Genomic DNA, 16,268 nt, shown 5'->3' with positions numbered 1-16,268 from the left:
TGCAGTCTCGTAGGTTCTACACAGCAACACAAATAGTTGTTTGGTTGCCACTTCCACCAATGATTTTAGAAATTCCAATTGAATTTTATCTATCCCTTCTGCCGTATTTGATTTCAAGTCTTTTGAGCTCTCTTAAATGCTGGCTGTAATTCTGCATCCCCTTTGTCTTCAATATTGCTTCCCAATTCCTTGTTCTGTCATGTCATCAGACAAGTCCTCCCTCTCATAGAGGCCTTCAGTGTACTCTTTCCAGTTACCCACTGTTCCCTCTGCACTTCATAGTGGGATTCCCATTGCACCCTTAATGTTACCACCCTTGCTTTTAATATCACTGACGGTTGTTTTGACTTTGCTGTATGCTGAGGTAGCCCTCCTGACAGTCATTCCTTTTTCTTTCCTGCCTTAGCTGCTCTGTGATTCCTATTTATTTCATTCCCAAGGAATTTATATTGCTGTATGCGTTTGTCTCCCTTCACATTTTCCCCCTGCAGGTCTGGGGGTTAGACTAGGCCCTAGTATTCCTGCATGTCGCAAGAGGCGACTAAAAGAAGTCTCTCACATTTCAGCCTTTATGTGATGGTCTCCTGTAAGGTTTGACCTCAATTTTTCAAAAATTTCCCAAAGACCAAGCCAATTAGGGAAGAGCGCCTTACATGGTGCATAGTGGTGTCCATCATGTGCTGAGACCTCTTGCATCCTTCGTCAACGTGAATCTGCACTTCCGCTAATTCTCCAGCTGTTGAGCGAGGTCACACTCCCTGGGCACATTTCCCTCCATCCTCTGTGCAGTATTGATTTCTGCGCTGTTGACAATAGTGGACTTCTTAGCTCGTTTGCACCTGATATCCAGCACAGTGGCCAGACCGTTATGGTGGGACCGCCATGTACCCTGTTGGTTGTAGCCCCCTGACCACACAGGGATCACTTTGCCGATGCCTGTGGGGTCCGAGGGATAATCAGGTTGCCACTGGTGCCTTCATCTTGGCCTTCGAGGGTGACACATTTTCCGAGAAGGTCAAGGTGATAGTCTGCTGCTGTGATGTAAAGCCAGATATCCCTCCCCTGATGCGGCACTTTAAGTGCTGGAAGTTTGACCATATGTCTTTCTGCTGTGCTTCCAGCGTCACTTGTTGGGATTGTGGACGTCCTTCACATCCCAATAGTCCCTGTGCACTACCTCCATCTGTGTCTACTGCGGAGAGCAGCATTCGCCTAGCTCACCAGACTGCAGGGTTCTCTAGAAAGAAAGAAAAATAATGGAATACAAGACCCTGGACTGACTGACATACACTGAACTGAGAGAAAATATGAGAGGGTACATCCTGTGCTACGACAACGGTTTCTCCACCTGCCCCCTTGATATTGGAGGGCACTTCCCTCCCTGTTGCTCCTGCGCAACCTACTTCAGGAGCAACACCCCACCAACCATTGGGGACGTCAGTCTCCACTTCTCAGCTGGTGAAGCGTAAGTCTTCTTCAGCTCCTCTTGCCAGGAAGGGATCCCTTGGGTCACTGCCTTCCCAGATTCCTACCAGTGGCAAAGCTGACATCCGCCAGTGGCTGAAGCAACCACAGGTAGCTGGTCGTAGGGCTTTACGTTCCTCCTCAGTCCCTGAGACTGAATCAGTGAAGCCCTCCCAGCCGAACAAACCTAAGGAGCAGCGAAAGAAACCTAAAAAGAAAAAGACCCCCAAGAACCATGGCACTGCAGTGGCACCCACACCACCACTACCTACAAGCTCTGTGTCTGAGGATGAGGTGGAGATTCTGGTGTCCGCTGAGGACCTAAATCTCACTGGGCCCTCAGACACAATGGATGTCGATCGCAAGGTACTCATCTGGTGGCAGCTGGTGACCCTGAGGCATAGACTGCCTCAAGGAGTGTTTCATGCCTTCCCAGTCTCACAGTCATGTAATATCCTCTAGTGGAATTGCGGTGGTTTTTTCCACCACCTGGCTGAGCTATGGAAACTGTTACGCTTTACACCTGCTTTCTGCAATGCCCTCCAGCAAACCTGGTTCCTGGCAATGCGGACCCCTGCCCTGCGTGGCTGTAAGGGATTACAGGAACTGTAGCGACTGTAGTAGAGTATCAGGTGGAGTTTGTGTCCATGTCCTGAACTCAGTATGTAGTGAACCTGTGATCCTTCAAACCCCTCTTGAAGCTGTAGCTGTCGGGATAAGGACGATGCAGGAAATAACTGTCTGCAATGTATATCTTCTGCAAGATGGTGCAGTAGCCCTGAACGTATTGGCTGCACTGATTGATCAACTCCCCAAACCTTTCCTACTTTTGGGAGATTTTAACACGCATAATCCCTTGTGGGGTGGCGCCATACTTACTGGCCGTGGTAGGGACGTCAAAAATTTACTGTCACAACACAACCTCTGCCTCTTAAATACAGCTGCCCCCAGACATTTCAGTGTGGCACATGGTACACATTTGGCCATTGATCTCTCGGTTCGCAGCCCTGGCCTTCTCCCATCTATCAACTGGAGAGCACATGACGACCTGTGTGGTAGTGAGCAGTTCCCCGTCATCCTGTCACTCCCCTGGCGTCATGCCCACAGGTGCCTACCCAGATGGGCTTTAAACAAGGCAGACTGGGAAGCCTTAACCTCTGCTGTCACCACTGAATCTCCCCTACATGGAGCCATTGATGTTGTTGTTGAGCAGGTCACTACAGTGATCGTTTCTGCAGCGGAAAACTCGATTCCTCGTTCTTTATGGTGCCCCCAGCGAAAGACAGTCGCCGGAAGTCACTGAGGCAATTACCGATATCGGCAAGCTCTACAGCGACATAAGTGGCACCCTTCACTAGAGCACCTAATAGCCTTTAAGCAGCTCCGTGCCCCCGTTCGCCGGCTTATAAAACGACGGAAACAGGAGCGTTGGGAGGGGTATGTGTCGACTGTTGGGTGCCATACATCACCTTCCTAAGTCTGGATGAAGATCAGACATCTTTTTGGGCACCAGACCCCAACAGGTGCCCCTGGGATAAATATCAATGGCATTTTATCTACCGATGCAAACGCGATTGCCAAGCACTTTACTGAGCACTATGCTGGAGGCTCTGCGTCGGAGAACTACCCCCCAGCCTTTTGCACCCCCAAACGATGAATGCAAAGGAAAGTTCTCTCATTCACTACATGCCACAGTGAACCCTATAACACCCCATTTACAGAGTGAGAGCTCCTTAGTGCCCTTGCACATTGCCCTGACACAGCTCCTGGGCTGGATCGGATCCACAGTCAGGTGATTAAACATCTCTCACCTGACTACAAGTGACATCTTGTCATCTTCAATGAGATCTGGTGCAATGGCATCTTTCCATCGCAATGGTGGGAGAGCACCATCATTCTGGTGCTCAAACCCGGTCAAAACCCACTTTATGTGGATAGCTACTGGCCCACAGCCTTGCCAACTTTCTTTGTAAGCTGCTGGAACATATGGTGTGTCGGCGGTTGGGTGAGTCTTGGAGTCATGTGGCTTTAAGGCTCCATGTCAGGGCGGCTTCCACCAGGGTTGCTCTACCATTGATAATCTTGTTGTGTCCCTTGAGTCTGCCATCTAAACAGCCTTTTCCAGCCGCCAGCATCTCATTGCCGTCTTTTTTGACTTACTTAAAGCACACGACATGACCTGGCGACATCATATCCTTGTCATATTGTATGAGTGGGGTCTCCGGGGCCCGCTTCCGATTTTTACCCAAAACTTCCTGTCGCTCTGTACTTTACGTGTCCAAGTCAGTGCCTCCCATGGTTCCCCCTATATTCAGGAGAATGGCATTCTGCAGGGCTCTGTATTGAGTGTGTGTCTATTTTTAGTGGCCATTAACGATCTAGCAGCAGTTGTCGGGCCGTTGGTCTCACCTTCTCTGTGTGCAGATGACTTCTGCATTTCGTTCTGCTCCTCCAGTACTGGTGTTGCTGAGCGGTACCTACAGGGAGCCATTCACAAGGTGCAGTCATGGGCTCTAGCCAATGGCTTTCAGTTTTCAGCTGTAAATTTGTGTGTCATGCATTTCTGCCTGCACTGCACCGTTCATCCAGAACCAGATTTTTACCTTAATGATGATCCACTCACTGTAGTGGAGACATATTGATTCTTAGGACTGGTTTTCGGTGACTGATTGACTTGGCTACCTCACCTTCGTGAGCTTAAGGAAATGATGGCAGCACCTCAATGCCCTCTGCTGCCTGAGCAACACCAACTAGGGTGCAGATCACTCCACACTGCTGTAGCTCTACAGAGCCCTTGTTCAATCCCGCCTTGGCTGTGGGAGTCTGGTTTACTGTTCGGCGGCACACTCAATATTGCGTTTACTTGACCCAGTGTACCACTGCGGCATTCACCTAGCGATGGGAGCTTTTAGAACGAGTCCGGTGACCAGGTCCTGGTGGAGACTGGAGTTCATCCATTGAAGGTTAGGTGTGCACAACCGCTTGCCAGTGACATTGGACACGTTCGTAGTTCTCCTGCACATCCAAATTACCGTCTCCTTTTCCCATCCATGGCGGTTCATCCCCCGCATCGGCGGCCCAGGTCAGGGCTTACGATTGCAGTCTGTGTCCGGTCCCTTTTGTCTGAACTGGAGTCCTCCCCGTTACCACCTCTTCTTGAGGTCCATTCACATATGCCTCCATGGTGTACATCTAGGCCGCAGATTATTCTTCTCCTTTCGCATGGCCCTAAGGACTCCATTAACCCTGCGGCTCTCCGCTATCACTTCCTCTCGATTCTCGACATGTACCAGGGCCATGAAGTGGTTTACACTGGTGGCTCGATGGCTGATGGTCACAGATGCTTTGCGTATGTTCTTGCAAGACATATTGAACAGCACTCCTTGCCAGACGGCTGCAGTGTTCTCACTGCAGAGGTGGCGGCCATATCTCGTGCTCTTGAGCATGTCCGCTCATGCCCTGGCGAGTCATTTCTCGTGTGTACTGATTCCTTGAACAACCTACAAGCTATCGACCAGTGCTACCCTCGCCATTCTTTGGTAGCGTCCATTCAGGAGTTCATCTATGCCCTGGAACGGTCCCGTCATTCAGTGGTGTTTGTGTGGACCCCAGGACACGTTGGAATCCCAGGCAATGAACTTGCCAACAGGCTTCTGGAGATGGGCATCTCCGAAACTGACCTGCGTTCTGTCTTATGCCGCAGGGTTTTTCGGCTTTGAGAGACGGAATGGCAGAACAGTGTGCACAACAAACTGCGTGTCATTAAGGAGACTATGAATGTGTGGAAGTCTTCCATGCGGTCCTCTCGCATGGAATCAGTTGTCCTCTGCGTGCTCCGCATTGGCCACACATGGCTAACGCAAGGACCCACCTCGGTGTCACTGTGACTCACAAATGACGGTCATCCACCTCTTGCTGCACTGTCCACTTTTAGCCGCTCTGTGGTAGACTTTTAACTTTCCCAGCACCCTAACTTCAGTGTTGGGCGACAATACCTTAACAGCAGCTTTAGTTTTGTGTTTTATTCGTGAGGGTGGGTTTTTTTATCATTTGATCTAAGTTTTAGCACATGTCCTTTGTCCCTCTGTGTCTTCCACTCTAGTGCTTTTAGGATGGAGGTTTTAATGTGTTGCAGAGTGGCTGGCTTCTCCTTTTTATTCTCATGGTCAGCCAGCCATGGTTATCTGGTCTCTTGTTTTGATCTCTTCTACATGTTTCATGCATCTCTCCATGGTTTTCTTGTCCGATTTTGTCCATTTTAGTGTTTGTTGCCCTTGTGTCATTCTTTTCTCCTTCCTTGCAGCTGTTTTTTGTATGTCTTGATTATTTTACTCCCATCCTTGCGGAATTATTTTAATCGGAACAAGGGACCAAAGTCCTAGCAGTTTGGTCCCTCTGCCTCCCCCCTCTTTTAAACCAACCAACCAACCTGCACATTTTTGTACTTCCTCCTTTCAGCAATCAATTGAAGTATTTCTTCTGCTACACAGGGTTTCTTCGCAGTTACCATCCTAGCAGCTATGTTTGTTTGTCCAACACCTGTGACTGCCCTTTATGGAGATGTCCACTCCTTTTCAACTGAACTGTCTACTTTGGTATTCCTTATAGTAGTATCCACGTTCTTAGCAAACTCCAAATACGTCTCCATCATTCCTCAGTACTTTAGTATCCCACTTCCTTCCACACTGATTCTTCTGGATGATTGTTTTCATTGTACTCCTTAAATTGTGATCAGACTTGCTGGGGACACTTCACAATCCAATCTCTGTTGGACCATAATGTAATCCTGCTGGAATCTTCTTGTGTCTCCAGGTCCTTTACAAGTACACTAGGGTGACAAAAGTCATGTGATAGCGATATTCACATGTACAGATGGTGGTAATATCACATACAAAAGGTATAAAAAGGCAGTGCATTGGCAGAGCTATCATTTGCACTCAGATGATTCAATGGAAGAGGTCTCCAACATTTTACAGCTGCAGTACAGGAATTAACAGACTTTGAACACAGAATGGTAGTTGGAGCTAGACATGTGGAACATTCCATTTTGGAAATTGTTAGGGAATTCAATACTCCGTGATCCGCAGACAGTGCAGTGGCCAACAGCCTTCACTTAACGACAGAGCAGCTGCATGTGTGTAGAGTTGTCAGTGCTAAGAGATAAGCAACACTGCTTGAAATAACAATTGAAATCAGTGTGAGACATACGAAAAACATATTCGTCAGGACAGTGCAGCAAAATTTGGCGTTAATGGGCTATGGCGTCAGATGACTGACGCAAATGCTCTTGCTAACAGCACATCATCACCCGCAGCTTCTCTCCTGGGCTTGTGACCATGTCGGTTGGACCCTAGACAACTGGAAAATATGGCCTTGTCAGATGAGCTGCAGTTTCAGCTGGGTAGAGGTGATGCTAGTGTTAGTGTGGTGCAGATCCCATGAAGCCATGGACCCAAGTTGTCAACAAATCACTGTGCAAGCTGGTGGTTGCTTCATAATTGTGTGGGCTGTGTATACATGGATTGGACTAGGTCCTCTGGATGTTGAGTTACTTGGAGCCCATTTGCAACCATTCATGGAAGTCATGTTCCCAAACAGTGATGGATGTCAATGCACCATATCACTGGGCCTCAATTGTGTGAAGAACATTTTGAACAGTCCAAGCATGTAGTATGGCCACTCAGATCACCTAACATGAATCACATCAAACATTTGTGGGACATAATTGAGAGGTTAGTTTGTGCACAAAATCCTGCATTGGTGACATTTTCACACTTACGGACTGCTATAGAGACAATATGGCACACTATTTTGTGCAGGGGACTTTTCCAGTGGCTTGTTGAGTCCATTTTATGTCAAGTTACTGCACTCCCCTGAGTAAATGGAGGTCTGACAATGTCGGGAGGTATCCCATGACTTTTGTCACCTCATTGTATATCTCCTCCTCTTGCGATCATTGAACAGTGTATTTGCTATTACTACCTGAAATTTATTGCAGAACCCAGTTAGCCCTTTCCTCTCTTGTTCCTGTTACCAAGCCCATATTCTCTCGTAACCCTTTCTTCTGTTCCTCCCCCTACAACTGCATTCCAGTGCCCCATGATTATTAGATTTTCGTCTCCTTTTACATACTGAATTACCTGCTCAGAACACTCATATAGTTTCTCTATCTTTTCATCTTCTGCTTACCACATTGGGTGGTATACCTGAGCTATTGTTGTTTGCATTAGTTTGCTGTTGAATCTGATGGTAATGAACCTATCACTGAACTGCTCAAAGTAGTCACTGTCTGCCCTATCTTCTGTTCATAACAAGTCTTGCCCCTGTTTTAACATTTTCTGCTGCCGTTCTTACCCTATATTCTTCTGACTGGAAATCCTTGTCTTCTTTCCATTTCACTTCACTGACCCCTATGATATCTAGATTGAGCCTTAGAATTCCCTTTTTAGATTTTCTAGCTTTCCTACTATGTTCCAACTTGTGATGTTACATGTTGTATGCCTCATAGAATGTCGTACTGATGCTATTACTACCTGAAATTTATTGCAGAACTCAGTTAGCCCTTTCCTCTCTTGTTCCTGTTACCAAGCCCATATTCTCTCGTAACCCTTTCTTCTGTTCCTCCCCCTACAACTGCATTCCAGTGCCCCATGATTATTAGATTTTCGTCTCCTTTTACATACTGAATTACCTGCTCAGAACACTCATATAGTTTCTCTATCTTTTCATCTTCTGCTTACCACATTGGGTGGTATACCTGAGCTATTGTTGTTTGCATTAGTTTGCTGTTGGAATAACCATTCCACCTTTTGCTCAGTTTAACCTCCTCCTTGGCAGTCCCTTTCTGGAGATTTGAATGCCTTGTAGGTATGTATTACGTGTCTTCAATGCAATGGTTTCCATTACTCCTTCTGCATCCCCATACTGTTGGTCATTGCTTATTCTTCCGCTTTTTAGGAGCACATTCCCACTGCAAGAGCAAGATGTTCTGCAAGCAGATGACGAGTAAATAAAAACTTTGTTTCTCCCTTTACCCAAAGACATTGTTACATTAATTCAGCAACTGGATCAGGGAGTCATATCATCATTTAAAGCTCACTATCAATATGAACCGCACACTTAAATAATAAATCCTGATAAGGAAATGGCAACATTCTTTAAATCTGACGACTGTTGCTTATTCAATAGGCCTAGCATGGCATAGTATGTCAGATCCCAATTAGGAATTGCTGGAACAAGTTTTCCATTGAAGAAAACACGACATATGGAGAATATAGTGACACGTGTTACAACAACAATGACATTCAGTCTGCATGCAGTGTTCTCCAGTGTAATACGTGAAACATTGAACAATGTAAATAAAGTCTTATGTGGGTCAAGACACAAAGTGAATCAAATCACTTGATGAGCATAAAACAATATGCGCAAAAGAAAGTGTATGAAGTAGTCTGCAAAAAAAGGTTATTAACTTTTTTCAAACAGTGGAAAAATGAACCTACAGTCGCTTGTAGACAGTGTTGTAAATTTTCATGTACTTTGTTGTGTATTTTATATAAGGTACTGCAGTACATAATTTGATTTGAAGTTACTGTAGTATTATAGTTTGGTCACCAATTGAGTGAGGTTTACGTAATTAATGCATTAGCTAAGTTTTTTTAAATGTTTTACTTCTAATGTAAATTCTGAACAGTATAGCATTGCATCATGTGCTTTTCCAAACTTTCCGTGTGTAGTTTGTCCTTTCACAGCTCACTCTTGGTATACCACAGTTAAGCCATAATTCGGGGCTAAAGTGTGTCCCCCGACAATCGTGTTGTATCAGCTTCTACTGTGTTTTCAGAATTGTAGTGTGATATTTACATAATAAAAAGATGTGAAAACTGAGATTTGTTAACATTTACACTTGGTTTTTACTAATTTTTAAATTATATTTTCATTTTATGCTAGAATATGACATGTTTATGTTTCCAATTTTAGGCATATTATAGGGCAGCAAAAGCAGCATTAGGAAGTGGTGACACTGACAAGGCTCTGCATTTTATAGAAAGAGGCATCCGTGTTTGTGCAAACCCTGCAGATTTACACAAGCTGAAAGCTGAAATAACTGGTAATAGTAAGTCTGAAAAAACTCTCATATTTCTGGATAAAGTTGTCAGTTATTTTATTCGTGGTGCTTCCAATGCTGTTTGTTACAGGCTGTGCCAATTGTGACTGCAAGACAGTAGAGGAGAAGCAAGAAGATGTAAGTTTTTATATATTTAACTATTTTCCTCCTCCTCAAAAAACCAATTTCTGGATTATGTATGATACCTTGTTCCAGTCATACATGATATGTGTATCAGAGGGAATTCAATTACGGTCATGGTCTTTTCATGAGATACATATAAGACAAAGTGCTAAATTGCTTAATTCTTTGTCGGACTTATACACTTTGAATATCAGCGGTAATCTCTCAGTGTCAGTGTTGTAGTGCCTGCCACTGGGATTGGATGAGCATGACCATGACACTTTCACACTCAATTAATGAGCCAATCACAAAAAATACTGTCATTCCCCCCCCGCTCTCTCTCTCTCTCTCTCTCTCTCTCTCTCTCTCTCTCTCTCTCTCTGTTGTCTATATTCGATTTAAGAATTTGCCTTTAGGATTCACACATCACTCACGTGACATTTTGTACTACCATATTTTATTTATTTGTTTCAAATCTTCATGCTACAATTTCTCACCATTGTTGTATTCATATCGGGTCTCCAGCTGGAACATCTCGACATCTGGACACAATATTTTGGCCGCCATCTTCAGGTGAGTAGGCCGTTGCACTATCTCTCCGGAACTGAAATCAAACAAGCCACGGCGGCTCCTTTATACACCGACCGTGGGTCCACCACGCCTGCGCGAAAATAACTGCCTTGTAGTGACAGGCACAACAGCGCACCAGTGGTGAAAGCTCGCAGAAACGATAAATCGATATCAAACATTATTGACAGTTTTAGAAGACTTAAGACAAGGTCCATTGTTACTTAATGTCAAACAGAACAGGGTTCCAACTGTTACTTAAAGAATACCCCTTATCTCTGTTTATATTATTGTCAGATAGCCAGATTTCGATGGCTTCTTTCGCTACACAGTCCCAATACCGCGACGCAGGGGCAATCACTTGTGTCTCATCGAACAACATTTTATGTCCTTCTGTAAAACAATGTTCTGCCACTACAGATTTTTTGGCTGAAATAAACACATGTGGTGATGATGCTCCACCCAACGATCCTGGACTGTACGAATTGTTTGTCCAATATAGACTTTCCTGCAATGGCAGGAAATCTTGTAGACTCCAGGCTTTCTCAAACTTAAATCGTCCTTCACTGAACCCACCAGGGCTCTGGTCTTAGCTGGCGGACCGAAGACATTTGTAATATTACATTTCTTTAAAATTCTACTTATTTTAAAGATCTTCTCCCCACAAAAGGTAGGAATGCCACCGATTTGGTTGTATCTTCCATTGGTTCCCACGAAGGTCCAATCTGTAGAGCACGACAGATCTGATTGTGAGTATAACCATTCTGCTTGAACACAGCTTATAGATGGTCCAGTTTGTGTGTCAAACTATCTGCATCTGAGATGGCATAAGCTCTTTTTACCAGTGAACATAGGACCCTGTTGTGTTGGTGCAATAGACAACAGCGTGAAGATTTTGGTCTGTATGCATGGGCTTAAGATAAACACTATGTCCTAATGTCCCATCATCCCTCCTGTAGACCAAGACATCTAAAAACGGAAGTTTTCCATCCTTTTCAAATTCCATTGTGAACTTAATATTGGGATGTAGGAAACGATGTAGAGCATCCCTCCCATGTGACCAAACCATAAACATATTGTCGACGTATCTCCAGAAGCAAGTTGGTTTTAAGAACACCGTCTTCAGCACCATGTCCTCAAAATATTCCATAAACAAATTGGCAACTATGGGCGATAGTGGACTCCCCAAAGCCACTCCATCAGTTTGTTCAAATATTTCTCATTAAATAAAAAATACATCGACGTCAACACATGGGGACAAAGCTTAGTTGTTTCTTTGTCCACTTTTTTGTCAATCAATTGCAAAGAATCTTCAAGAGGAACTCTGGTAAACAGAGACACAACATCAATACTGAACAGCACATCTGTGGGACTGAGACACAAAGACATCAAACACTGAATACAAACCAGAGAATTGGAAATATGGTGTTCACATTCTCTGACATGGAGACTGAGAATGGACACTAAATACTTGTAAGTAGGAGCGCCCAAATTGCTGACAATAGGCCGAAGGGGTATTCCCTGTTTGTGTACGTTAGGTAAACAGTATAATCTCGGCAGGACTGCAGCACCAAGTCAAAGTTTTTTAAGAACATCATCAGATAATGAAGTCTTCTTCAAAAGTGAAAGTGTCTTCCATTTTATACATTCAGTTGGATCATTCTTCAATCTTCGGTATGCCGAGTCTGCAAGCAAAAGATCCAGTTTATCCACATAATCGTTCCGCGAAAGAAGAACCATTGCATTGCCCTTGTCTGCTGGAAGAATTACTAAATCCTGGTCTTCTCTGATGGAATTGATCGTGGCTCTTTCAAGCGAGGAGATGTTACGTTGCAGGGGTGGCACCCGATGCAATATATGAGAGACCTCTTGCCTAACCTCATCGGCTAGATCGTCAGGAAACCTGGACACCGCTTGTTCAGTGGCGGAAATGGATTCTGTAATGGGAACATTCCTGAGTATAGGTGCAAAATTCAATCCCTTTTCCAATACTGCCAGCGTAGCATCGTCCAGTTGTTTGGTTGTGAGGCCCTTTGATGACATCTGTCAACATGTTGTGATCAATCTCACAATGAATTGTTATGCTGAGAAAGTTTACGGAGCCACATCTTACAATTGTTGTTTTCGTACAACTGAGTTACGCACAGAGGTGGTCGGGACTTGTGGCAGTTTATTTAGAGTGAGAGTTATGTGCAGGATACTCCTCAGAAACAGTGAAAGCTAACTCAAGCCAATTTTCGAAAACAAAGCAAAGTCCAGTCCATGCCAGATCCAAGTTCTGCCTATGACAGTCAGAGTTCACAGTAGTAATATTTATGCCAGACTGACAGCACACTTGCTGCAAGCTCCACAGATCTCATCACAACTAACTTAGATCGACTCTGGTTTGGCTTATAAGGCTGATTGTGGGGTTGTCTCATCAGAGGGCACACTTGATGACCGGCACCCTTCGAGTCGTGACCCTACACCGGTCACAGTATTATTCGCCAGCTATGCAGTTTCTATTGTCACATTGTGCAGTGCCACTACATCACCCCCTCTGCAACCCCCCCTCCTCCCCCCCCCCCCCCCCACACACACAAATAGCAGCAGCAATTACCACTAGGAGAGAAGCAGGTGGTGCTTGATCCAGAACAGGCCATCTGAAAAGGGGAAGGGTTGATATTCATGGACATCACTGCAGAAGCCGAGTCAGGACTAGTGTTGAGAGAAATAGATGGCTGTTGACCTGGATGGCCATGATAATTGAGGCAATGGTAACTGGTGACATGCAGAATGCAAAAGTGAAGTGAGATAAGGAATCAATCATTACTAACCACATAGAGCCCAAACAACAGGCCAGTAAAATCTTAGTAGAAATGCTCTCATTGTTCCATAGCATGTGGCCAGGAAGAAAACCATTGAGGATATGCTCCATTGGGTAGTGTGCTTGAGGCACAGCTCTTTCGGCCAAAGAGGGGGAGGAATTAGGATGCACAGCATTCCTCAGCCAAGGTCTAAAACGGAACTGCTTGGTTCAGGGTAATTGATGCTACCATAGCCAGTAGGGATGAAATTTGGGCCCTGGTAGCATGTCTGGCCACTTGTGTTGTACAAAGTGAGCCTGATGGTGTAACATTGGGTTCTTGCAGGAGGCAGCCACAATGTTGTGTGATGTTAAGGGAAAAGTTGAAACATCCAGATATGACTCAAACTGGAAACACGTAAATTCATTTTGGCCAAAGTTTAATTGGGTTGCTTGGGGAATATGGACAGCACTACTGCCTTTGTGTAGAACATCAGTGTTCGATAGTGGACAGAATAGTGAAAATTAAATAAGTACAGTGTCCACTGCTTAAGGTAATGGGGACAAACCCGGTCTGGTAAGTAATGTTCAGGACCAAAGATGATAAGCAGTAGGTAACAATCTGAGACAGGAAGAAATTTATGTCCATAAAACAATAGTTTAAATTTCTGAGGCATGTGTAAATCATAGTAAGGGTCTCCTGCTCTATTTGAGAATAGCATTCCTGGGAATTGGATAATGTCTTAGAAGCATATGCAACATGGCGCTTAGTACTGTCGACATATTTATGGGACAAGATGCACTGATACCATCAGGAACAAATCAGTTGCTACTATCACAGGCAGACCAGGGTTGTATCTGCATCAACATCATTACTCTGCAATTCACATTTGGGGGGTTTGGCAGAGGGTTTACACAACCTCTTTCAGGTTATTTCTTGAGCATTCCACACTCAGATAGCACCTGAGAAAATGAACACGTAAATATTTCCATTCGAACTCTTGATTTCTCTTATTTTACTGTACTGTAATTTTTCTATATATAGGTTGAAATCAACAAAATATTTTTGCTCTCGGAGGGGAAAGTTGGTGATTGAAATGTTGTGAAAAGATTTCGCCACAATGAAAAACGCCTTAGTTGTAATGAGAGCCACCCGAGCATATGCATCATATGTTACTCCCTCTCCCCTGTTTCATGATAATACAAAATGAGGTTTCACTCAACGACTTTCAGTAAACTACTATGAACTGTGCCCTTTCTCACTGGAAATCATGAGTCCTTCCACACAGCTGAGAGAATACTCCATAGGCGTGCTTTTTGATCAGGAACCTTTTGTAGGCTATGTTTCCAGTTGCCTTGCTTGCTTAAGACAGTCTTTAGAGCCTGGAATGCTTGTTGACAGCAACACGACTATTCGAAATGTGCACTGTGGCATTGGAGCTAGTTCATTAGCTGAGAGAATTCTGCCAGGTTTGCAGTGAATCAAATTTAGCAGTTGATCTTACCCAGAAGTACCTTTTAAGTCTTTTATATTCGGTAGTGACTGTGTTTTATCTATTGCTGGAACATAATCCCGTGCTGGATCTAGTCCATTTTCTGAGAGTTTAAATCCTAAAATGTCAAGGAAGGTTGCATGAAAGAACATTTGTGCTTTGTATTTCTTTCACTGGCAGCCTATGGAACGAAGGCTTAAGCTTGTAAGGGTGATCCTCATGATTTCCACCTGTGACTAAAATATCATGAAGGTATGTGACACAGATGGGAATATCTTGTAGTAACTGATCCATAAATTGTTGAAATATGGCAGGGGCTGAAGAGATTCTGAAAGGTAACTTTTGTAACTTTATAATGGTAAAGGCTGCATGGCATATTTAGCATTAGATAATCCCGTGATGCTGGAAAACAGGCTTCTGTGAGGTAAATTTTACCATATAAAGTGCTGTGCACTAATTCTTCAGAGTTCTTCTGGGTTTAGTAAAGGATAAGTTCCCACTTCTACCTGTAACTTTAAAATCACCACACAGTCTCAAGGTGCCGTTGGGTTTGCATACTGTTACCAAAGGGGTGGCCTACTGACTATGGGAAATAGGTGATATGTCTTCATGAACGAGCCTGTCTAGCTCTGTTTTGAGGACATCCTTTAGTGCGAAGAGCATGGGGTGAGCTTTGAAGAAATGTGGTGGAGCCATTACTTTAAGAGCGATGTGATCTTGGACATCAGTTGTCTTCTCTAATCCACCACATCATAGCTGAAGATGAATCACCTTCCTTCAGTTTCTCTTGCCAATCACAGGCTGCTGGTCGCAGGGCTTCACGATCATCTTTGCCTGAAACTGATTCAGAGAAGCCCTTGCCATCATCGAAATCATCTGAGGATAGGAAAGACAAGAAAAAACCCTCGAAGAACAACATTCCAGTGGCCTCTGCCATGTGGAGTGGCTGTGGGGTTTGAGGCGCCATGCCACGAATTGTGCGGCCCCTCCCGCTGGAGGTTTGAGCCATCCCTCAGGTGTGTGTGTGTGTGTGTGTGTGTGTGTGTGTGTGTGTGTGTGTGTGTGTGTGTGTGTGTGTGTGTGTGTGTTGTACTTATCATAAGTTAATTTAAGTAGCGTGTAAGTCTAGAGACCGGTGACCTAAGCAATTTGGTCCCTCAGGAATTCACACACATTTGAACAGTGGCCTCCATGCCACCAGATCCCACCTGTACCACTACTGTGGCCAAGGCAGAGATTCCAGCACTCCCTGAGGCCTGGGTTCACACAACACAATGGAACCCGGAATCTGTGTACACTGTTGCCATAACCCCTCAACCAGTGGCGGCAGATGACCCTGGGGCATAACCTGACCCCTTGGTCCGTTCATGGCCTCATGGTACATTGACAACATTATTCTCCAGTGGAATCTTAGCAGTCTTTGCCACCACCTGGCCGGGCTGTGACATCTTTTAAACACTTTCCCTGCCTTCTGCATTGCCCTTCAGCATACTTTGTTTGAGCAACATGGACCCCAACCATTTGTGGATACCGGGGATATTGTAAGAATCGTGCTACCTGTGATAGGGAGTTGATTGGAGTTTGCACGTATGGCCCGGACACACTAGGTAGCGTACTTATTTCTCTTAATACACCTTTGGAGGTTGTGGCTTTTCGAATAAGGGCATTTTAGGATTATTACCATCTGCAATGCTTACTTCCCTACCAATGGTGAAATGTCCCAGAACATATT

At 44.7% G+C, this 16,268-nt stretch overlaps 1 protein-coding gene across 8 annotated transcripts in view; it reads left to right on the top strand.

Annotated features, from left to right (window-relative positions):
* The window catches only part of LOC126256782 (E3 ubiquitin-protein ligase TTC3-like), a 364,962-nt gene that overhangs the window by 30,020 nt on the left and 318,674 nt on the right, over positions 1 to 16,268 (top strand). For 7 of the 8 annotated variants that reach the window (XM_049955508.1, XM_049955509.1, XM_049955512.1 and 4 more), the window contains 2 exons: positions 9,442 to 9,577; positions 9,660 to 9,706. In XM_049955508.1, the coding sequence (XP_049811465.1) occupies positions 9,442 to 9,577; positions 9,660 to 9,706 (183 nt within the window). The remainder of the gene's footprint in view (positions 1 to 9,441; positions 9,578 to 9,659; positions 9,707 to 16,268) is intronic. The other variant, XM_049955514.1, reaches the window with a different exon arrangement.

Source organism: Schistocerca nitens, chromosome 1 (assembly GCF_023898315.1).
Source record: "Schistocerca nitens isolate TAMUIC-IGC-003100 chromosome 1, iqSchNite1.1, whole genome shotgun sequence".
In the NCBI taxonomy this organism is placed as follows: domain Eukaryota; kingdom Metazoa; phylum Arthropoda; class Insecta; order Orthoptera; family Acrididae; genus Schistocerca; species Schistocerca nitens.
The sequence above is the reverse complement of the archived record's forward strand: the minus strand, read 5'-3'. Positions and strand labels throughout refer to the sequence as shown.